The sequence below is a fragment of the Cucurbita moschata genome, unplaced genomic scaffold (assembly GCF_002738365.1).
Source record: "Cucurbita moschata cultivar Rifu unplaced genomic scaffold, Cmos_1.0 Cmo_Scf00004, whole genome shotgun sequence".
In the NCBI taxonomy this organism is placed as follows: domain Eukaryota; kingdom Viridiplantae; phylum Streptophyta; class Magnoliopsida; order Cucurbitales; family Cucurbitaceae; genus Cucurbita; species Cucurbita moschata.
This window is the reverse complement of record NW_019268520.1, coordinates 5,979,153-6,001,208: the sequence shown is the minus strand read 5'-3', so window position 1 is coordinate 6,001,208 and position 22,056 is coordinate 5,979,153. Positions and strand designations below refer to the sequence as shown.

At 37.1% G+C, this 22,056-nt stretch overlaps 2 protein-coding genes and 3 long non-coding RNA genes across 5 annotated transcripts in view; 2 read left to right on the top strand and 3 right to left on the bottom strand.

Moving 5' to 3' along the window:
- Positions 1-1,824: 1,824 nt before the first annotated feature.
- LOC111441571 lies at positions 1,825-3,464 on the bottom strand. Its single transcript, XR_002710180.1, has 3 exons — positions 3,343-3,464; positions 2,638-2,912; positions 1,825-2,437 (listed from the first exon to the last, which is right to left on the bottom strand). It is a non-coding gene; the product is annotated as an uncharacterized LOC111441571 (long non-coding RNA).
- Positions 3,394-13,702, top strand: LOC111441568 (protein ROS1-like). Its single transcript, XM_023078611.1, has 19 exons — positions 3,394-3,934; positions 4,390-6,081; positions 6,175-6,567; positions 7,072-7,162; positions 7,257-8,628; positions 8,720-8,799; positions 8,951-9,035; positions 9,108-9,199; positions 9,720-9,788; positions 9,912-9,948; positions 10,023-10,105; positions 10,391-10,864; positions 11,088-11,124; positions 11,220-11,283; positions 11,409-11,548; positions 12,528-12,593; positions 12,680-12,794; positions 12,864-12,902; positions 13,308-13,702. Exons 1-19 carry the CDS (start codon positions 3,427-3,429, stop codon positions 13,424-13,426), a joined length of 5,556 nt encoding a protein of 1,851 aa, XP_022934379.1. The 5' UTR covers positions 3,394-3,426; the 3' UTR covers positions 13,427-13,702.
- On the bottom strand, positions 3,833-9,899 carry LOC111441570. The gene is made up of 3 exons (XR_002710179.1): positions 9,647-9,899; positions 9,099-9,214; positions 3,833-3,919 (listed from the first exon to the last, which is right to left on the bottom strand). It is a non-coding gene; the product is annotated as an uncharacterized LOC111441570 (long non-coding RNA).
- LOC111441569 lies at positions 11,714-12,463 on the bottom strand. The gene is made up of 3 exons (XR_002710178.1): positions 12,311-12,463; positions 12,086-12,229; positions 11,714-11,826 (listed from the first exon to the last, which is right to left on the bottom strand). It is a non-coding gene; the product is annotated as an uncharacterized LOC111441569 (long non-coding RNA).
- Positions 13,703-16,230: 2,528 nt separating the features above from the next.
- Positions 16,231-22,056, top strand: part of LOC111441829 (serine/threonine-protein kinase CTR1-like) — an 11,463-nt gene continuing 5,637 nt past the window's right edge. The window contains exons 1-10 of the mRNA XM_023078972.1: positions 16,231-17,038; positions 18,054-18,355; positions 18,435-18,576; positions 18,844-18,947; positions 19,527-19,747; positions 20,509-20,952; positions 21,079-21,119; positions 21,570-21,638; positions 21,729-21,829; positions 21,923-22,004. Of these exons, the coding sequence (XP_022934740.1) occupies positions 16,424-17,038; positions 18,054-18,355; positions 18,435-18,576; positions 18,844-18,947; positions 19,527-19,747; positions 20,509-20,952; positions 21,079-21,119; positions 21,570-21,638; positions 21,729-21,829; positions 21,923-22,004 (2,121 nt within the window). The 5' untranslated portion in view covers positions 16,231-16,423. The remainder of the gene's footprint in view (positions 17,039-18,053; positions 18,356-18,434; positions 18,577-18,843; positions 18,948-19,526; positions 19,748-20,508; positions 20,953-21,078; positions 21,120-21,569; positions 21,639-21,728; positions 21,830-21,922; positions 22,005-22,056) is intronic.

Sequence of the window (22,056 nt, the reverse complement as noted above, 5' to 3'; positions counted from 1 at the left end):
TAATGTTTATAAAGGTTACTGATATTGTAACTTGTAAGTATTTGATATTTGAATTTTATGAGATTTTAATAGCAATGTAACATGCATAAGTTTTTTTAAATAATTAAAAATATAATCTGCCAACCCAATCCAACTTAGGATTAAATTGTGAATTCTATCATGGTGGTTCATGTCACCAACTCAACTAACTCGAAAATTTACAATAGTCCAAGCTTTTTTTTTAATCTTTAAACAATAAACTATTTTGATCTTCACATTTTTTTTTTTTTTAATTTTGAAAATTTGAGAGAATACTACTCATTTAGTTTTCTACTCCAAAAAATTGACTTATAATTATAAAAAATTAAAATACAACTTGTATCAATTTTTAAAAAAGATTAAAAATTATTTTATCAATTGAGTTGTGACCGACTGTTTAACTTGACTTTTTCGGACTAAAAAATCAGAAAAATCGTTAACCGTTTTATAAGGTAGTTGGTGGGTCCCACAAATCCATTTGGTCGCAGAAGATATTATTGTTTGTTGGACAGTTTCTCTGTGTCTCATCTTATCCATATTCACAACTAATAACTACATTAATTAAAAGCCTAAACTCTTATTTAAATATTATATCGGTGTGCAGGTGTATAAAACTTATTTAAATATAAGAACTAACGTATATTAGATAAAAATATTGAAATAAAATAAATAGTAGTTAATTTTCTTTAATTGACATTTCCTTTTATTTTACTCTACTTATTCAAGAATAAATACACCCTTAATTTACTTGCCGAGTATGATTTTGGAAGCAGAATAAAATTTAGGTAGTTATAAGTTTAGTATAAATGAAATTAAGAGAAAACAATTATAAACTACTTAAACTGAATAATTTATAAAAATTTATGATTCAAATGTGAAAAAATTATTAGTTTATGATTTTAATTGAAACTAGAAAAATAGAAAGAAAAAAAAAAGAAAAAAAAAAGAGGGTAAATGGTACCGGTAATAAATGTGATTAAATTACAATAGAACACTTTTGAAGTTTGTTAGATAAGACGAAGGGTCCAATGAGGTTCGAGAAAAAAAAGGCGGCCATCACAATCCCTTTTGTTAATTCATTACACGTGTCGGTCTTGTATAAAAAGAAAAAAGCACACAGTTTCCAGTGACTCACAGAGTGAAGCTATCTAACCTTGAATACAAGACGAATTAGAAAAGGGTGAAGACTTAACGGAGGTATTCATTGACAAAATGGCAGCATTTGATGATGAAACTGGTTTGTTTTGTTTGGCCAGGTGGCGGTATTAACCATGTTAACGTTACCCTTAATTAACACCCCCAAAGTTTAAAACAATATTATTATTTTAGTTTATTCATTCTATTTGGGCTAAAATATTTGAACTTTCCAACTTAGTACACTTTACAAACTCTAATTAATTTAATAAAATTTAAATATTAGATTATAAATTTAATTCTTGAATTAATTTAATTAGTTTTTAAGGGTTGAAATAAAATTCTATTTTGTCACTAAATGAGTCTTATGTTAAGATTTTAAAAATAATTTAAAATAATTTATAAAGTTAAAATTTAGTTAGTTTTTAAAAACAAAGTGGATGTGATAATTGTGTGAAAGTAGCTATTAAGAAAAACCACTCTAAGTTATCATTTTAAAAATTAGAAGTTAACCAGATAGAATTTTAACTCAAATCTATAAAAATAAAGATGCATGGTACATTTCTTTTAAAATTTTGAAATAAATTAAAGTATTAAAATTCCCAACGAAATGAAATAAAATTTCCACCTATAAATGCACTAAAATAAGTGCCTTAAAATTTGGGTACCGTGGAATATATTTAACTTAAATCTTTGTCTATTAGAATGACTGTAATTATGTTTTAAAAACATTGTGACGGAAGCAAATTACTTTTTGCTTTAAAGGCTCCCTTTTCTGTGCCAAAATAAACCTTTTGTTTTGAAATAATCAATGATATTGCATATTATTTAATCATATACGTACCACGTCATACCGCTGCTTGTTGATGACGATCGCAATCCACCGCATCCACCAACCAACTACCAATTGAAGAGCGTGCCCGCACTAGATTGCTACTCTAGAAACGGGGACTAGTAACGACGTCAGTGACGGTTCCTTCACGTCATGAAATTTTGCGATTGAATGGATAAGAGAGAACCAAAACCACTTTCTCGATCTTAACGCCAAAGCCCTAACATCGTAGTTTTGCCGTTAAAGCAGGAGACCCCACCATCGAATTTTTAACCCTCCAACAAGTACCAAACATCGAGACGACGTTGCCACGTCATTCTCTTGATTTTCCGTTAGCTCATGTGCGCTAGTTCCCAGACTCGATTCTAACGGGCTGTGGTAGTTAATTCCACCATTATTTCCAGTTTTGCTCCTCGGTCGTTGCTTCTATCTCACTCCACATCTTCAATGATCCTGCACCAATAAAATATATATAAACAAAAAAAATTAAAATAAAATAAGTTAGTCATCCAAGATATACCTACGCTTTCTATTGCAACAAAAAAGAATTTATATTATATAATAAAGTCAATGCAAATTAGAAATGAATAAAAAAATTTAATATCAAAATTGTAAGAAGGTAATTTATTACCATGCATGATATATCTATATACCTTCGTGGAGAATAAGAAACTATGTACCGCTCTTGATACGATACTCAGATATAGCATAAAAAGAGAGAATGGCCAAGAAGAAATTAAGAAATCAACTGATCAAAGAGCTCTGCAAATATACAAAACCCTCTATCTTTGTGTTTGGCTTTCCCTTGCAAATCGTTTGCAGAGATAAAGAGAGTGAAGGGCTGAAGGAAGATAAAGATTTGTTGGCCTTCCGGTGAGTAGTAACTCAGATCTCGCTACATTGACTCAGTCCTCCGGTAACTATTCCCCTGAAAGTATGCTAATTTTTCAGCTTAATTAATTTAGTAATGGAGGGAAATGGAAGGGGAAATATTGTGGCTTGTTAGGGGTTTTTTTCGTCTTCCCCTGCCATTTCCGATGATCGCTCTAGCTTTGGACTGAACTTCTCACTCTTTCTTCTTTTTCTCTCTCTATTTCATCTTCTTTCCCCCATTTTTGAAAGCTCGTTTATGTTGCCATGAAAGAGCAGAAGGGTTTTACGAGGGAGATCTTTTTAATTCAGATAGGCTCTTAATCGTTGTATAATTTTGTACTATTTTTCAGCTACGATCTGCTTGAGCTGAAACATAAAACTGGTTTTTTAGGCTTTCTCAGTGCTAAGATACACCATGAAATTTCTAAACTTGCCGCGTTTTCTCACCGTGAACAGAGAATTAAAATTAAGAAAAGAAGGCATACCTTTGCCGGGAAAAGAGAGGCCATGCTTTCTGGAACAAGCTTGAGGGCAAAATTGGCTCTTCCGCTTGAGTGAAAACCAATCAAATGGATTCCAGCCAACCTGAGGGAAATAAGGCCCACGTTCAAGGCGGTTCTTGGATTCCGGCGACACCCGTGAAGCCCATTCTACCAAAACCGCCGCTGCAGCCGCTGATCTATGCAAGGATGGACTGGAATCAGTCACGACCATGCTGGTTGGGATCAGAGAGACTCTCCTCAAATTCTAACAAGGAAGCTGAGACCACCAGTGGAGTTGCATGTTACGGTGGAGCTAATGGTACTAACGACTGGGAAGCAGCTCAGGCCGGGCAATTTCAAGTGGCCTGCAAAGATAATGGAACAGTGGCGATACATTCTATTGATGCATTAGGGAGCATTCCTTTTTTGCAGCTAATGGCACTAGCAGATGCGGCTTCTATCGTGGGAGCCGACGCTGCATTGGGTGGAAATGCAAGCGACCTGTTCGATTCTGGCTCTAGCTATCAAGTTGAATTGGAGTCCAGCTCTATGAGGGGTCGTCTCAGTGGAGGCTGCATACCTGAAGCCACAGGGTGTAAGTCCAGCTAATTTAAATAAAGTCATTTACACTTGGGAATCTTAAATATGGTATAGTTATGATGCTTGAATAACATTTAGTACAAGCATTAAAAAGAAGCTGGCGGACTTAAAAGCAGAGCTATGGTATTAGAAGTTAATATTTGGGGAAATTGAAGCAATCTATGAAAATTGGTAGGAGGAAACTGAATGAAAATAGAGAATTCATGATGAGTATACTTTCACCTATATTTGTTAATTCGGATATGCATTTTCTCTATTGCACGTCTGTTTCCTGTGAAGTTCTGCAATTATTTTTTTGGCTGCTGCTACATGCTTCAACTAGTTTAAGACCATATTCCTTCTACTTACGCTATGTGGAAAAGAACGTAATTATGAATAACATGACGAATCTCTATAAGTTCATCGTTGTTGACATCCAGTGTTCTGAAATTGAGTACTGCAAATTTACAGATGAAATGTCTGACCATAGCCAGCATGCTTATGACCTCAATTTTCCGTCTGGGACAGAGTCAGATGCAGCTGCTATCAGAATTACCTCCCAATTTGCACCGCCGACACCAGATATGGGCAAGAGTAAATATACCGAAAGTGAGGCTGAAGTACAGCAGATACCAACTGAGAACAGCAGAGATGAGAGAGAACAGAACCACAACTGTAATACTTCAATAACAATTGATGGTGAGAACCTGGGAGAAAATAAAGAACTTGAACCTGCAATGCAACCTACAATTACTGCTACCTGTACCCCAGATGGAAAGGAAGGCAAGAATGCAGATAACCTGAATAAGACACCACCACCAAGACAGAAAAGGAGAAAACACAGACCTAAGGTCATCATCGAAGGAAAAAATAACAGAAAAAATCCTAACTTGAAGTCCCATTGTCCAAGTACGAGAAAGCGTGTCAGGAAAAGTGGACTCAGTAAGCCTTCAGCAACTCCCCCAATAGAAATAATAGGTGAAACATCAAACCAAGAAATGCTCAAGCATAGCAGGAAGTCGTGCAGAAGGGCCATAAATTTTGATTCTCAGGCCCAAACAAGAGACTTATACTTCGATTCAAGGCAACTGGAAAAAGATCCACTCCCACAAAACATTCAATCAACTTCAGGACAAATGGAAGTGAGGCTTGAAGAAGTAGGCTCTTCCACTGATCCAAACTGGTCCATGAATCAAATGCTGAAAAGCTACGAATCTTTGCCAGAAAAACAAGCCCAATCAGCTGAAATTTCGGCTGAACATAATTCTCCTGAGAGAAGACTGCCTTCAAACAACCAAATGGAGAACAATACTGAACAAAATGGTAAAGTAATTTCCAGTTTTGAAAAGGGAAACACGGTAGAAACCATGCTGAATGATAATAATCGATCCTTACCAGGAGGTTCCAATGGTCTTATCTTTTGCAAGAACTCTGCTTTCACTGCAAGAGAGCAAGCCTCTTGTGGCCTGAGAAAACGTTCTCAGGCTATTGATCAAGCAGGTGCTGGGAGCATAAATTTAACAGGGGTCCATTATAATACATTATCTGCATATCAGTCGATATCCTGGATGCATTTTCCCACCATTTACAAGAAAAAAAGAACAGAGAAGAGGCAGAACCCTGTCTCCTCTACTGCATTTACTAGTGCAAGTGCCACACATTTCATGAGTCCAGAAAGTGCATGCTCTTTCAATGATTCCCAGAGAAATCACATGGCATTAGTATCCAATAGCTGGATAGCTGGACCTCAGTTTAGTACTTGTAAAAGTAAAATTGCAGCTGTGCATGGAAGACAGAACCTTCAGGATAAGTTGCAAACATATGGAAGTATCATGGCTTTAGGTCAGACTGAGAGAAAAAAAAGGAGACCCAGGTCAACCAAACGACTTCGTGACTTGGCTTTACCGGCAAGAATTGTCGATTGTGAGAAGCAGCCAATATATCCTACTAATCAACCTCTCGTGGACAGTTCTGTGAAAAATATCAATACATCTCAAACATGCATACATGCACTATCTGAGACGATGGAAGCAACAGTGGCAAAGAAGAAAAGAACCAAGAAGAATTCTCCTACAATTTCAACACTTCACAATATGAATAAAGATCTTCAGGACCGCAGATTTGTATCCTTCAATCCCTACCAATTCTTCCCCAAAACATTAGGTACCGGGATTAGAAATTTTTCCCAATGATCAAGATATTCACCCATTTAAAGAAAAATTTCTTTTCTTTTGTCCCTTTCCTTTATCTATACAGGCACTGCTTCAGAACATGGTAATCAAATGTGCTTTATCGATGCCATAGTTGAACAACTAAAGCATCTTGATATCAACAAGGAGAGCAACAATTTGGAATGTAGAGAGCGAGCACTTGTACCCTACAACATGCAAAATCAGGAGCACAATGCCATTGTTGTTTATGGAAGAAAGGGAACTATTGTACCATTTAATCTTACTAAGAAACGTTATCCTCGTCCTAAAGTCGAGCTTGATGAAGAGACTAGTAGAGTATGGAAGCTTCTGATGGGAAATATAAACAGCGAAGGCATTGATGGAACAGATGAAGAAAAGATCAAATGGTGGGAAGAAGAGCGAAAGGTGTTTCGAGGGCGAGCAGAATCATTTATCGCAAGGATGCATCTTGTTCAAGGTACAATATTAATTATTCAACTCTAAACCAACCACTAGCAAAGAGTTACTTCTAGAACTCCATGTAGACATCAAATGAATATCAAAGTTCAATGATGAATTGGCTTCGCATTCGGATAAGTTCATAAGACAATTGTTTTCATATTGATTGAGTATGACATTAATTCAGAAACATCAATCCAGGCAAGACAAGAGAGAGAGAGAGAGAGAAAGGGGAAGGTTATAGAGAAATAACAACTTTGACATACCTTCAGGTTCCTAGGCTTAGCAGTGTCGTGCTTCTTACGTACCTTCATGTAAATCCTTCTTGGAGCGGGGATCGAACAGAAAACCAAGTTTGTACGCTTAGAAGTTCTGTGCTTTTGTTTATATATATGTACTTGTGTCAGCCATATGTTCCAGCGAAAATTAATTTGCATGAAGGATTAGTCTAGGCCTAGCACGCATCCTTACTGTAGCAACTATGCTTATCGGGCTGAACAATAACATAATTGCATTTCTTCAGGAGATAGGCGTTTCTCTCAATGGAAGGGATCAGTTGTGGACTCTGTGGTAGGAGTATTCCTGACTCAAAATGTCTCAGATCACCTTTCTAGGTAAGCTAAATTGTCAAATGGTGTGAGCTAAGTGTAATTCAAAGTAATCTCTATCTCTTCTCCTTCTTTTACTAACTTCTTCTGAGGTTGGCAGCTCTGCCTTCATGTCTCTTGCGGCACGCTTTCCTCCTAAGCCAAATTGTCAACAAGCATCATGCTATCAACATCCTATTATAGAGTTGGATGAACCCGAAGCATACATGTTGAGTTTAGAGGATGACATGAAATTGAACAAACAGATAATGCAGCAACAAATAAGTGAAGAGGGTTCCTTGATGAAAAATGAAATCGAAAATAGTGAAGGGCAAATAATTGTTGACAGCAATGAATCTTCCGGAAGTAATGTCGAGGATGGTAGCTCAAACAAGGAACCAGAAAAAATAAGTTTTAGTTCATCTCATAACGTTGTTGGGACATGTAGCAATTCCGAGAGAGAAATATCATTGAGTGGAACCGGCCCAATGCAAGCATGTCTCTCCGGAGCCAGAGAAATATATGATTCATTTTCATTTCAAGACTGTTTGGATTCATCAATTTCTCAAACCAGTGAGAACATCGAACCATCCTCAGAAGGCAACTCAGAAGGTCTACCAAGCTGGTTGAAAGAGGTTCACATCAATTCTTCATCAGAGAAGCTTAATCAGATGGCTGGACTAAATACTCTGAATGATCATGTTACTATCGATACTTCCATTGAACAGACAGAGGTTCACACGAACATCAACCTAGCAGGAAAGAAGTGTGACAATGGAATAGATGATACTTCACAACCGGATGATCATGAAAAAGCCATGAAAGATTCTGTTAATCATTTGAATGGCAATCAAATGCAGCAAAACCACACCTCGGAATCATTGGAAGTTGACTGCCATCAGACGTGCAATGGAGTTCAAACTCCTAATGTTTACCACAAGGACGTAGATTTTCATTCTGAAAAAAGTACACTGACTGTAGAATCTCGCAATCATGCTAATGTTGAAATAGAGCTCATAGTAGATATCCATGAAGCACCGTTACCTAGTAGGGAATTAAGCATCAATGCGAAGGAGCCAGGTTTGACCTTACAGCCTCAAGGCAGTGTGATTGAAGACGCACAAAATGCTGAGTCGCCAGCAGAATGTACAAATAATGTGCATGAAATTCTTCCAAAATTTTCACCAAATGGTACAGGAATAGTGACACAGTCAAATCCAAAGGAGTATGATCATTCACTTAGTAATGGGTTTGAAGAGATGAAACCTGCCACTTCAAGATCTCAGAGAAAACAAGTTGCAAAGGAAAAGGAAGGTAACATTAATTGGGACAACTTAAGAAAACAGGTAGAAACCAACGGAAAGACACGACAGAGAAGTGAAAATACAATGGACTCGTTGGATTGGGAAGCAGTAAGATGTGCTGATGTGAATGAGATTGCACACGCCATCAGAGAACGCGGCATGAACAACATGCTTGCTGAAAGAATCAAGGTATCATTATAATGTTGATTTCAAACAACATGATCTAAATTTCTAATTAATCCCTAGCACTAGCTGAGTATTGGATGAGTAATTTGTACAGGATTTTCTAAACCGTCTGGTGAAAGATCATGGGAGCATTGATCTCGAATGGTTAAGGGATGTTGCACCAGACCAAGCAAAGTAAGATTAATCGAGAACTTAAATGTCAAATTCTTGAAATCGAAATTGAAGAATACTGAGAATGTTACCTTCTGCACTAGAGAATATGTTGCATCCATCAGAATTGTATGATTCATACAATGGGTTTAACACGCAAATGTAAAATATGCAGAGAATATCTACTAAGTATAAGAGGTTTGGGACTAAAAAGTGTGGAGTGTGTGCGACTTCTTACTCTTCATCATCTTGCCTTCCCAGTAAGCCAATATGAGTTAATGATATGAAATCAGATAAAACATATATATGATTTTCACTTGTACCTTTAACAGGTTGACACAAATGTTGGACGTATAGCTGTCCGACTGGGATGGGTACCCCTTCAACCGCTACCAGAATCCCTACAGTTGCATCTTCTAGAATTGTGAGTATGACAAGCCTACATTTTGGCAAAATCCATACAACTTTACCATATAAAAGATATGTCGAGAAAAATATTCTGAAATCCATCTTCCATTATTAAAGGTTTACAATTTTAAATAAATATTCTATCTCCTAAATTATTGTGTTTCTATTCATTAATGCTAGAAGTTGTTTCAAACTGTATCACAGTCATATAAACATAGCTTATCACTGATTCACATATGAAAAACATGATGATATAGACTCTAGGACAATATCTTTGCAAGTTTTTTAATAGTATAAAATGAAAATAAATGTTATTTTTTACTATAGTTCAGTTGATAATATCAGTTCTAAAAAAAAAAAGAAATGAACAAAATTTTAAGGAGGTTTTAATTATGACTTCTATTCCAAATAAATAATACAAAAAATGTAAGACTCGTAATATTACAAGTTAAAGAATGCAGACCTCTACAGAACGCACGTCATTGCCACGGAATAGTAAAATCAATCTTTGAAGCTTTTCTTGCTGCTCCTCCCAGGTACCCAGTGCTGGAGTCAATCCAGAAGTATCTATGGCCTCGGCTTTGCAAGCTTGACCAAAGAACACTGTAAGCATGTTTTCAAGTTATAAACCTAGAAATGGATGCAGTCTTTCTTTTCTATCATTTAGTTGGGGAAATTAAGAGAATTCAAACTAAATGCCTACGACTTGGCTATAAATCTGGATGCAGGTATGAGCTGCACTACCAAATGATTACGTTTGGAAAGGTAATTTCACTTGGAAATTTTGGTTCTAACATAAGCCAACTTAGAAACGATCTTGACAGGAATGTATGGTGCAGGTCTTTTGTACAAAAAGCAAACCAAATTGTAATGCTTGTCCAATGAGAGGAGAATGTAGGCACTTTGCAAGCGCATTTGCAAGGTTCGGCCATCTTTCTCCTAGACGTCCATGCAGTCTTTCTTTCCCTCTCTCTTTCTTCATTTCCTCCCTTTTATAGAGACAGAGAGCATGTGCACGTAAGCAACACAATTTAGGCCTCAGCTAATAACAACTTTTTGAGTTTTAATTCTTCCAGAATATCACTGAATCACAGTTGGGCAGGGACCCTACTTTAAAACTTAATTCTTGCAGCAATTCTCATAAAGTACGGAAATCTTTAATTATGGATAAGTAGGTAACTAATAGACATACTTCTTACATATCCAGTGCAAGGCTTGGCCTTCCAGCACCAGAAGATAAAAGAATAGTTAGCACTACTGAATGCAGAGAACCTGAAGATAACCAGGCCAGAACAATTGACCAACCAATGCTGTCCCTCCCTCCCTCAACAAAACCATCTGAAGAGATCAAGCCATCAGAAAGGCATCAATCTGACGGGAAGACTACAATTGGTATGTGTGTGCCCATTATTGAAGAACCAGCAACACCAGAGCAAGAAAGCACCACAAAAGATGCAATCATCGATATTGAGGATGCTTTCTATGAAGATCCTGATGAAATTCCTACAATAAAACTTAACATTGAGGAGTTCTCACAGAATTTACAGAACTACGTTCAAAAGAATATGGAACTTCAAGAAGGTGACATGTCAAAAGCCTTAATTGCACTAACCCCAGAAGCCGCATCAATTCCCATGCCTAAACTTAAGAATGTCAGCCGGCTGCGAACAGAACACCTAGTGTAAGCAAAACATTTGCTGCATTTATCAAGATCTTTCGAATTCCCAAATAGATGGTGCTATCAATAGGGAATAAATTGAAAGCAGTAAAAGATAGATGATATCATTTAATGGTTCAGAAATTGTTTGGTCAGTGGATGTCCAAAGTCAACCGGTATAGGTATCACATTCCAAACGAATATTTTTCATTTGCGTACTAATTTTTTTTTTTTTCACCGTCTGCAGCTATGAACTTCCAGATAATCACCCTCTTCTTGAAAAGGTTCGTGATTCTTACATCTAAAGAAAGAATATTTTTTACTTTCTTTTATGGGGAATGAGGAGAATTATAACCATGTGGCATTTCTCATAATACAGTTGGAGTTGGATAGAAGAGAACCAGATGATCCCTGCTCATACTTTTTGGCTATCTGGACACCAGGTAGAAGTAACTCCAAAACGTTATAAATATCCCTTATTTCGTGGACAGAACCAAAAGGCAAAAAATTATAGAGTATTACTTTTGACGTACGTTCGATCATGAGTTCTATTTTTTGTATCACTTAGGTGAAACAGCAAATTCCATCCAACTACCAGAAAAGAGATGCAGTAATCAAGAACATCATCAATTGTGTCTTGAAGAGGAGTGCCTCTCGTGCAACAGTGTCAGAGAAGCCAACTCTCTCATGGTTCGAGGGACTCTTTTGGTGAGACATGTCTAGTCAAATAAGTGGTTATGCTCAAATATACCTAGCATATCGAATCTTAATCAATATCCCCCCCCCCCCCCCCCAAAAAAAAAAAAAAAAAAAAAAAAAAAAAAAATCAAGAATAAAAACCACAGCAGTAGGTTTCTTAGTAGGATTACCCACCTGATATGGATGGAACTCTCCTTTGCAGATCGAAGGCTTGAATCTTCAGGTGGAAGCAACTTGCATAAAGCCAACGCTTCCTCAAAGTTACCAGACGCTGTTAGTTGTACAATCTGCAACCCAAAAGACAGTTTCTTACATGTAAACCTCAGAGAAAGATGTTTGTGCTATATCCAGATTTTGGTGCATATAAACCGAATCATCTCTATTTAATAATGCACAATATATCTGAAACTATTACTATCATACTCAAATCATAAAACGATCTAATTTTGTACGTATTTCCCTTTTGATAATCGACAACATAAACACAGACATCCCAAACTACAACCGCCCATAATTAACACAATCTTGTAATGGGCTGAGGATCACCTGTGCACCAAGGGGAACAGGGAAGAGGCCATAGGCAGAATTGTCTAAACCAACAACCAGAGCATGATTACTGTCAATAAGATGCCGACCATTTCGAAGGACAATGGTTTGTATCAATGCATATGGAGACCAGAGAGACCGAATCTGCAAGTTTAAAGAACGGAAGAAAATGTAAAGATTTCAATGACGAAGTGTTTGAAATTGTTTACAGTGGATTAAGGATACCTCAATATATCTTGGCAACAAAGCAATGGCATAGGGCTTCTGTATGACAACGACAGAAGGTGCCTCTGACCAACAAATCCGACCTTCTTGAAGAAGCTTCCCATTTTGGTCCACGAAAACGCCAATGTTATCCTAAAAGTTAGACAAAAGGTGTTTATTCCTTAAATATCTAAAGAAAATGACANCCCAAAAAAAAAAAAAAAAATGAAAAAAACAGATACCATGCCGGACAGCAATGAGAGGAAGCTTTCCACTGAATGGTACCTACTTTCAAGTCAATGAGGTAAAGTTGAATACTGTTTACACCATGTTTTCATGTTTTCATTCGAGGCTTGGTGCCACAACTAACTATAATTATTTCCTTTGTAGGTGTTTGCAGATCACGAGTCAAGCCTCAACCCAATAGATGTTCCAAGGGACTGGATATGGAATCTTCCCAGACGCACCGTGTATTTTGGAACCTCCATACCAACGATATTCAAAGGTTACTCATAGAACATATACCTCTTATAGTGTGATTGATTATATATAAACAGCTTTTCTTGTCCACCAGGATTATCGACACAAGGCATCCAACACTGTTTCTGGAGAGGTACCTATTCTAAAACTAACCTGATGTCCTATCATCTATATTGCGCCATTGAAAAAAAGTAATGTAGTTTTCTATATAACATATATATGATTGCAGATGATATACGAACAAGTGTAGCATGTATAAAACAAAATACAAGGTTAAAAATGTGAGAATGCTGGTAACAGTACAAAATATTAGGATTTACTGGTCCAGTGTTCGCATCAACCAATTACTTGGGGTAAACATTAAACAATTATCATAAATCTTGCAACCTTTTCATTCTTCTATCCTTTGGCCAACATGCGGCACGTAGAATTTTTCAATTGAACGGTCATCTACATGATATATGAGCTATTGAGTCTAGCCTATCTGAATACACAGAAACATCTATTTTCACTCAAATGTATTCAATATAATATGCAGGATTCGTCTGTGTAAGAGGTTTTGATAAAAAATCAAGAGCACCCCGACCCTTGATGGCCAGGCTTCATTTTCCAGCCAGCAAATTGAACAGAGGAAGAGGTAAGACAGTGGATCAATGAGAAAACAAGGAGATGAAGCCCAAACCAGGACAGCACAAACAACATAGCGGTAAGAAAAGAACATCATTTAGTAACATAGCTTCCAACCATCGCAAATAAGTTAGTATCCACTTGTAAATTCCTGTATGACACGTGATTAACAAGATTAGAATTAGTCATTTCAAGCTCTAAGTCCGAATCATTCATATAAAACTAGCTACCGGCACAAAGCCAAGATGTATTTATTAATTTCTCTATCCAAGATGTGAGATTCCAGGTTCAATAGAGATTACAGCACGTCAGACTTTCAACCTATGAGCCTGAAAATTTTCATGAAAGAATTACTCAAACCATTCACATCATTTTTAAATAGAGAACGTGGAAGTCTTTACAGAGAAATTTATTTAGAATACCTTACTCGGACCATGAAAGTAGCGCTCATCTACTGGTGCGCGTGACAATCCAGTAATGGTTGTATTCTAGGTTTCTACCAATGTCCAATTATATGCCATGTAATCTTATCCGTTTACTCGAAGAAGAACAAATGAAAAATCAATCGGGACTCACACTTCAACATGCCATGTAATCTTATCCACTACTAACTCCGTTTGAAGATTATATCTCGTGAATTTCGAATGCCCGAAAATTGAATTGAGCACAATCAGTTACCAATTATTGAGAAAGAAGCAAACAAAAATAGTAAGTGGTATAGATATGAACAGATTCTTACGCAACTTCATAAATAACCATTCGTTCAAAAATCTTAAGTTCGGCTGGAGTAAAATCGTCCTAATGGCACAGACATCAAATTTTTAGCAATCGAAATAAAAAATGATGTAAGGATACGATTGTCAGGTAAATTGATCACCGATCAATTTCAACAAGAATATGAAGCGTAGTCATAAATCCACTACATTGGATGAAGACGCGTACCTTGATTCCAATTGTATGATCCACGTGAAAGCGTTGATGGAAATTGGAGCGCAACGGGAGATCGAACTGAAGAGAGAGCAGATTGAGCTAGGACGGTTATTGTCCATCAACTAATAAACAAAATAAAAGTAGTCGAGTTATGTAGTAGTGCACAGCTCTTGCGCAACTTCTTAAACAACGATTAATTCAAAAATCTTAATCCGTTAGGCCTTATCGATCTTATTTTAATGGCACAGACATCAAATTTCACGCAACAGAAATTGGAGAAATTGAATTTGAATTGACGAAGCAGAATACGCTCATCAGATAAACGGAACTCCGACCAAAAATCAACTATAACTCTGAACATCTTCTAAAACTACTATTTCAGATGATGAAGCCTACCTTGACTCCGAAAATACGATCCAAGTGGCCGTGCAAATGTTATCGGATCACAGAGGAAGACCGATTTGAAGACAAAACACAGATTGAGCTCAAACGGTTACCAATCGTCGACAGTAAACAGTATACAAATATTCAAGTTATATAGTAATGAACAAATCCTGCACAACATCCTAAACAATCATTAATTCTAAAATCTTAAGTTGTTGTACTGGAGAAAAATCGTTTCAATGGACCCGACATCAGAGAGATTACAGATAATGTGAGAAACTAAATTGAATTGGACGAAACAGGATACGGTTGCCGGATAAACTGAAATTTGACCAATTTCAACTAGCGGTTCAAACATCGTTAGAGAGCACTCTTTCACATATGAAGAAACGTACCTTGGTTGCGGATGTATGGTGCGATTGAAATCGCAGATAGAGAACGAGTCGCGAAGGAGATCGGACTGAGGAGTAAGCGTCAAGAGCCAAAGATGTGAGAAAGCGGAAAGGGAGGCCGTGAGAGTGAGAGAGAACGGGAAAAAAGTGGCTGTTATTGCTTCTTGCCGCCAATATTTTTTACTTCCCGCCTAGTTCAATTGATTTTAGTTTTTTTTTTTTTTTTTTTTTAACTTAAACATGTGGGAATAAAAGTACACTATAAACCCCTCTCTCTAATAGCCTCCCCTTAATTTTGATTACTTTTTAACCTCCCCTTAATTTTGATTACTTTTTAAGTACACTATAAATCTCTCGAATAGCCTCTCCTTAATCAATGGTCAACTCCATTCTTTGAAGTCCTTTAATAAAGTACTTTTTGTTCGACACTCTATTCACTTTGAACTAGACCTTCAAGGCTCACAATTCTTTGTTCGATATTTGAGGATTCTATTACATGACTAAGTTTAGGGCATGACTCTGATACATTGTTAAAGGACTCTCCACAGTGATATGATATTGTCCACTTCGAACATAAAGCTCTCGTGGCTTTGCTCTGAGTTTCTCAAAAAGCCTCAAACTAATGGAGATGTATTAACTTACTTATAAACTCATGATCATTCCCTAAATTAGCCAATGGGAGACTCACTCCCAACAATCCTCAACATGGGTACCAGTTTTATTGATTCTTTGTATATTTTAAGGTCGTTTATTTGGCCGACGTAATAGATATATAATTTATTGTGTTTATTAATAGATATATAATGGATATAACACCCTTTATAAAGATTTAATGAAATTTTAACCAAATCTTTTAATTTTTAAATTACAAAACACATGAGAAATGGCATAGACCGATTGAATAAAATGGTAGTTCAACAACCTATTTTAATCGGGAAGCTATCAAAACCACGCGCACGTGTAAACCCCACGCGGGAGTCTCGTAAAGAATTTCAGGCGCGTGGAATGGAAATGACTTCAGTCGTTACGAATAATCTTATTGGGCCTAATTTAAGGGTGATGGAGCCAACTGCGAATTAATATCAGATCTTCGGCAAAATAAATTAATTAAGAATTTACTGGACAAAAGAATATTACGAAAACGCCACTACGCATAAAAGTTCTGTATGGTTCCCAGCTTCTCTCTCCGACAGTCGAATTTCTGAAAGAGACATACTCACCGGAAAGGTGGAAAATCGAAGGGAGGGGAAATCTTCATCGCTTCGATGGTGGATTTTCGGGACCGAACGGATTCCAGTTGATCGGAATTCTCAGAATCTCGATGGAAATGCCCGGCAGGAGATTGAACTACACGCTTCTCAGTCAAATTCCAGACGACCAGTACAGTGGAGGCGTTGCTGTGGCTGGAGCCGGAGCTTCGACATCGTTGATAGAAACATCATCAGGAGAGGGGAAGAACGACAGGAGAAAGTTGGAAAGAGGATTGGATTGGGAAGCGGGTGGTGATCACAGGTCGGGCCAGCAGCAGCAGGTTAATTGGATCGGTAATATGTACTCGACGTTTGGTTTGCAGAGGCAGTCCAGTGGAAGCAGCTTTGGAGAGAGTTCGATATCCGGGGAGTACTATGCACCGACACCATCGACTACAGTGGCTAACGAGACGGATGCGTTTGGGTGTACGCACGATGATGTGCTTAGGATTGGAGGCGATTCGAGACCACAGACAGCCGAGATGGCCGCTGGGACTGGAGGATCTTCTAGTAAGAGCTGGGCGCAACAGACGGAGGAGAGTTATCAACTGCAGCTGGCATTGGCGCTTCGGCTTTCATCTGTGGCGACTTGTGCTGAGGATCCTAATTTCTTAAATCCATTTCAGGATGATTCAGTTTTAAGGAGGTCGATTAGCTCTGCTGAGGCTGTGTCACATCGATTTTGGGTAGAAATTGTTTTCAATCCATCACATTTTCTAATCCGTGCTTATGGTTTTGTTGCGTTGACTTCAGTGGCTATGCTAATTTACATTATGTTTATTCTAGAATTTAGTCTAGATAGCAACCAGATTGGTAACTGTCGGATGTCGTGTCAAATCCTGATTACCCGATAACGGATTGATGCAACATCTATTTTCTCCGCAAAATTGTCGATGAAGAATGATAGGGCAATAGCGTGGACCTCTGATGATAATTCGAGTTTGATTTTATATCTATACAAATAAAATATGATAGACTTTTGCTGTAGATGTTACTGAAGCAGCATATGCCATTGGTTGCTTCCTAGGAAAAGGCTTACGGCTGATGAAGTAGAATGGCAATATAGATCTAGAATGTGGTAACAAATTAAGAAAACACGACCTTACTTTCTTGTTTTAACATCAAATTTATATTGGTCTTTGACATTCACATCAAGTACGTCTTCCCAGGGGCAAAATGCTGTCTAAGCTAGAGTACTATTCTCGAAGTGATGATATAAGTTTGGCAAACCGATAGGAATTTAAGATTCATGTTTTGTTTACCTTCTTTCCAATTTTTGTGGTTAATCTCTTGTGATCAATGCAGTAAATGGATAGCTATAACCATCTGACCTTTGTTATGTCAATATTTATTTGAGAATGGAAGTTAGCTATGGGCTATCCATTGTATTATTGGACAGCCCAGCTGTTTGTCAATAGGTCGATTAGTTCCTAATTTATTCAAGTTGGCTGGATTCTACTCTGAGCCATGAAAGATTAAAAAGAAAAAACCGAGATTTGAATGAGCATTTCCACTTCGGTAGGAAAATTGAACTATTGGTATATTTACATGTGTGGCAAATATTGAAGATCTGACCTTTTTTTCTTTGATTTATTGTAATAACATTGGGAATGTGGTAGAGGAACATATTTTTAGGTCTAGCTAAACAACAGAGTACCATTTTTTGAAAATGATGTTCTGTCGTGTTATTATATGCATCAGGTGAATGGCTGCCTATCATACTTTGACAAGGTTCCTGATGGGTTTTATTTAATCCGTGGAATGGATCCATATGTATGGACTGTATGCACCAGCCTGCCTGATAATGATCGCATGCCATCAATTGAATCTCTAAAGTCTGTTGATCCTAGCACTGATTCTTCAATTGAAGTTGTTCTGATTGATCGGCGCACTGATCCCAACTTAAAAGACCTCCAAAATTGGGTCCAAAGCGTTTCTTGCACCTCTATAACCACAGAAGAGGTTGTAGACCAGCTTGCAAAACTTGTCTGTAGGAGTTTGGGGTGAGACATCCACACTTACATTTGGAAACTTGCCTATTTCAATCAACCCCAATAACTTCCGTTCTTTTGGTATCAATAGTGGCTCAGTTTCTGGAGAAGATGTGTTGGAGTCGATATGGAGGGAGTGCAGTGATAACTTGAAGGAGACCTTAGGCTCAGTGGTTGTTCCTCTTGGTGGACTCTCTGTAGGACTCTGCCGGCATCGTGCACTTCTTTTTAAAGTGAGATCCCGGTTTTGAAGCACATCAATTGACTCTTTATAGTTTTCCTTCTGTATAGGCTATGTGATTCCTGCAGTCACTTTATAGTAGTTAATTTTATATATAATTTTCTGCTCGTTTAATGCATATAGCCTCTGGTAAATTCTTAATCTTGTATTCTTGTATTTTCAATTTGCATAGCTATTATTTGATATAAGTTGTCTTTTAGTTTATCAAGTGAGTTGACATAGTTCAGGGTCCGCTTATTCAAGATTATGGTATTTGCAGGTGTTAGCTGACACAATTGATTTACCCTGTCGTGTAGCCAAGGGCTGTAAATATTGCTCACGCCATGATTCTTCTTCTTGTCTTGTTCAGTTTGGGCTTGACAAGTATGCTCTCTCTGCAATACTCTACTTGTTCCAAAAGAGTTCTATATTGTTTACTGTTGCATTTATTGACTATGCAGCTCAAACAACATATTTCAATTAAGCTGGTGCCTGCCATTAATTGACATATAATAATGCTATTTAGACAGTATTGTAATCTTCATCGTCATTGGGAAGATAATTCCTGTAGGATACTGAAATAGCATTGGGATCCAATTCAGATCAAAATGTGGTGAGATGGAAGAAAACAAAATGACTTGGAAGCAATGGTTGATAAGTTTTTTTTATTGGTTTTACTCTCCTTTGAAATGTTTGGTTTTACTCTCCTTTGAAATGTTTTCTAACTCGTGCAATTATTAGCTTTGAGATACTCTTTTAATTTTAAATGTATAGTGCACTTAACAGTGTCAACCCTCCTCAAATTGACCATTTCTTATTTTTCCTTGCTGATTCAGTATTTTAGTAATAATTTATTGCCAATTTTGCTCTTTTGTGGCGATGAATGTTGGAAAGCTCATGGAACTGATTATTGTTCCTCGTTGTATTAATAAAGTTATAATTGGCTTGGTTAATTTTCTGTAGGGAGTATCTGGTTGACTTGATTGGAAATCCTGGTTGCTTGTATGAGCCTGATTCTTTGCTCAATGGCCCATCCTCCATTTTGATCTCCTCGCCGTTGCGACTTCCACGACTAAAGCCAGTAGAGCCGGCTATTGATTTCAGGTCACTGGCTAAACAGTACTTTTCAGATTGCCAATTGCTTAATGTTGTTTTCGATGAAGCTTCCTCATGTAATTACTCAGGTAATTATTTGACTCTTCACAGGTTAATTTCGGAACTATGAAAATCATATTTTATAATTTCATTTTGCATTTTTGTCTTCGGAAGTTCTTGTTGTAAATTATAACCAGATATATTTTATAATGTTCCTGAAAAGTAGAGTGTATGATCATACTTCTTAGGATCATCTGTTCATCAATGGATGACATTACGCAGGGGCATTACTTCGGCTATTTTCAACATTTAGTTTTCTTGTAGCCACAGGTGTATTTGTGGGGGGAAAACTATTCAAATCTATATCTGGTATTAGTAAACCTCTAGTTTGTGCTTCTTCTTGTCTTGATACTCACTTCGAGTACCCATTAGATATCTGATGAAAAAGGCCGGTGCAACCGGACAAAGCTGTATATGTTTGTAACCGTCTAATCAAACTTCAGTATAGAAAGTCCAGTTATTTTGTGCTCCATGCTATAAAATTCTGTGAAAAGTTGATTGAAGAACACAGGGAATGATGAGAAATAGAGTTGTGTGATGTGAGAAAATTCTCGGTAAGGTTGGAGATAGTGGAAATTTTCCTTGTTACGAAAGGTATGATAAAGTAGATTTTGTGACTAAAGATAGCACTTACAAAAGGCTGCAGTAAGCATGCAATATTGCTGAATCGCATAATTTTTGTTATGGCTTGCATTTACGTTTTCTCAAAACTTCTATCACACTCAATCTTGCAAGCTTTCCCTGTATATTGTTTTTTTCATTGATAAGTTTTTATTCGTCACCATCACAGAAAATACAGTGGACGGAGAAGATAGCGCACTCCCCTTGTATCTAAAGCAGTTTGATAGAAAGTTCACTAACAGAAGCAACCAAATGCTTGTCCCTGGTGAAAATGATGAAAAATCCATTTTATTGCATGCAAAAACTTCGCAGCCTAATTCCCAAGACAGAGATTTCCAACTACTTAAACTGCGTGATAATTCTCATAATGCTATACAACCAACTATCCTCGTCGAGGATTCAATCCCACTGAAGTACGTTCCACATATTAGCCGTGGAAGTGCGCAGTCATATTTGGATATGTCCCACCCAAGGATGGATTCTACTATGGACGTAAGGTTTCAACAGGGAGGTCAGCTAATACCAGGCACACGGAGTAACACACTTCCCCTTGGTGCAGAGGATTTGGACATTCCATGGAATGATCTTGTTTTAAAAGAAAGAATTGGAGCAGGTATGTGCACTAAATTTTTTTATAAAATATGGACTTTTAAATATGAAAAGATGTCAGTCTATGTATAGAATTCATTGCAATTAATCTTTTAAGGTCATTCTGAGCATATTGTTGGTGTAATTTCAGGTTCCTTCGGAACTGTGCATCGTGCTGATTGGCATGGATCGGTGAGTCATGCAAAAAATGGTTGATGATTATTATTTCCCAAAATTAGTCTACTATGCGAGCATGCGGTGTTTACTCGGTTTTGAGTCGAATATTGTGATGCATAATGCAGTTATTGTTGATGATTATTATCTGTTTTGCAAATTCTTATAATATGATTTCTATCTTGCTCTCCTGTCAATACACTTGCCTTTTCCCATTGCATCAGAAGATATTATTAGGATGTAATATGATTATGCGTCATTGTAGGGAGCATTTTTGTATCTTGCAGTTCCTTTGGATGGGAATGGAAACCCTGTCTTGTTCTTCTTATCTAGCTATGTTTTTCAATTATTGAGTAATTGAAGATTTTGGTATGAAGCCTCGATTCAAATGGTGCCTTTTCATTATCTTTTAATAGCTATATGATGTGTTCACGCCATATTTCTAAGATTTTATCATGGGCATGTCAGGAAGTTGCTGTGAAGATCCTAACAGAACAAGACTTCCATCCTGAACGTGTTAATGAGTTTCTGAGAGAGGTATGCAGTGGTGGAAATCTCAATTCTGTGTACTACAGGCACGGATTATTTTGTTGACTTTGGTTTTGTTTCTTTATTTTTGCATGATAGGTTGCTATCATGAAATCCTTACGACATCCTAATATTGTACTGTTTATGGGTGCCGTGACCAAGCCACCAAACCTGTCCATTGTCACTGAATATCTATCGAGGTTTTCTTTTACCATCTTTCTCCTAATTAAAGTTGAAAAAGTTAGCATCTGATGGAAAATGTTTGAAAGTTGAAGAATTGGTTTTATTTGCAGAGGTAGCTTGTATAGGCTTTTGCATAAGTCAGGTGTCAAAGACATTGATGAAACACGTCGGATAAATATGGCTTTTGATGTGGTATGTATATTCTAATGATTCACAAATTGTATTCAATACCCCCCCCCCCCCA

Bases quoted from the DNA above. Each gene is read 5' to 3' on its own strand.
- LOC111441568 (XM_023078611.1), top strand. From the start codon at position 3,427: ATGGATTCCAGCCAACCTGAGGGAAATAAGGCCCACGTTCAAGGCGGT. The intron at 9,036-9,107 runs GTAAGCCAATAT...TACCTTTAACAG, and splicing joins TTCATCATCTTGCCTTCCCA to GTTGACACAAATGTTGGACG. The intron at 9,789-9,911 runs GTAAGCATGTTT...ATCTGGATGCAG, and splicing joins AAGCTTGACCAAAGAACACT to GTATGAGCTGCACTACCAAA.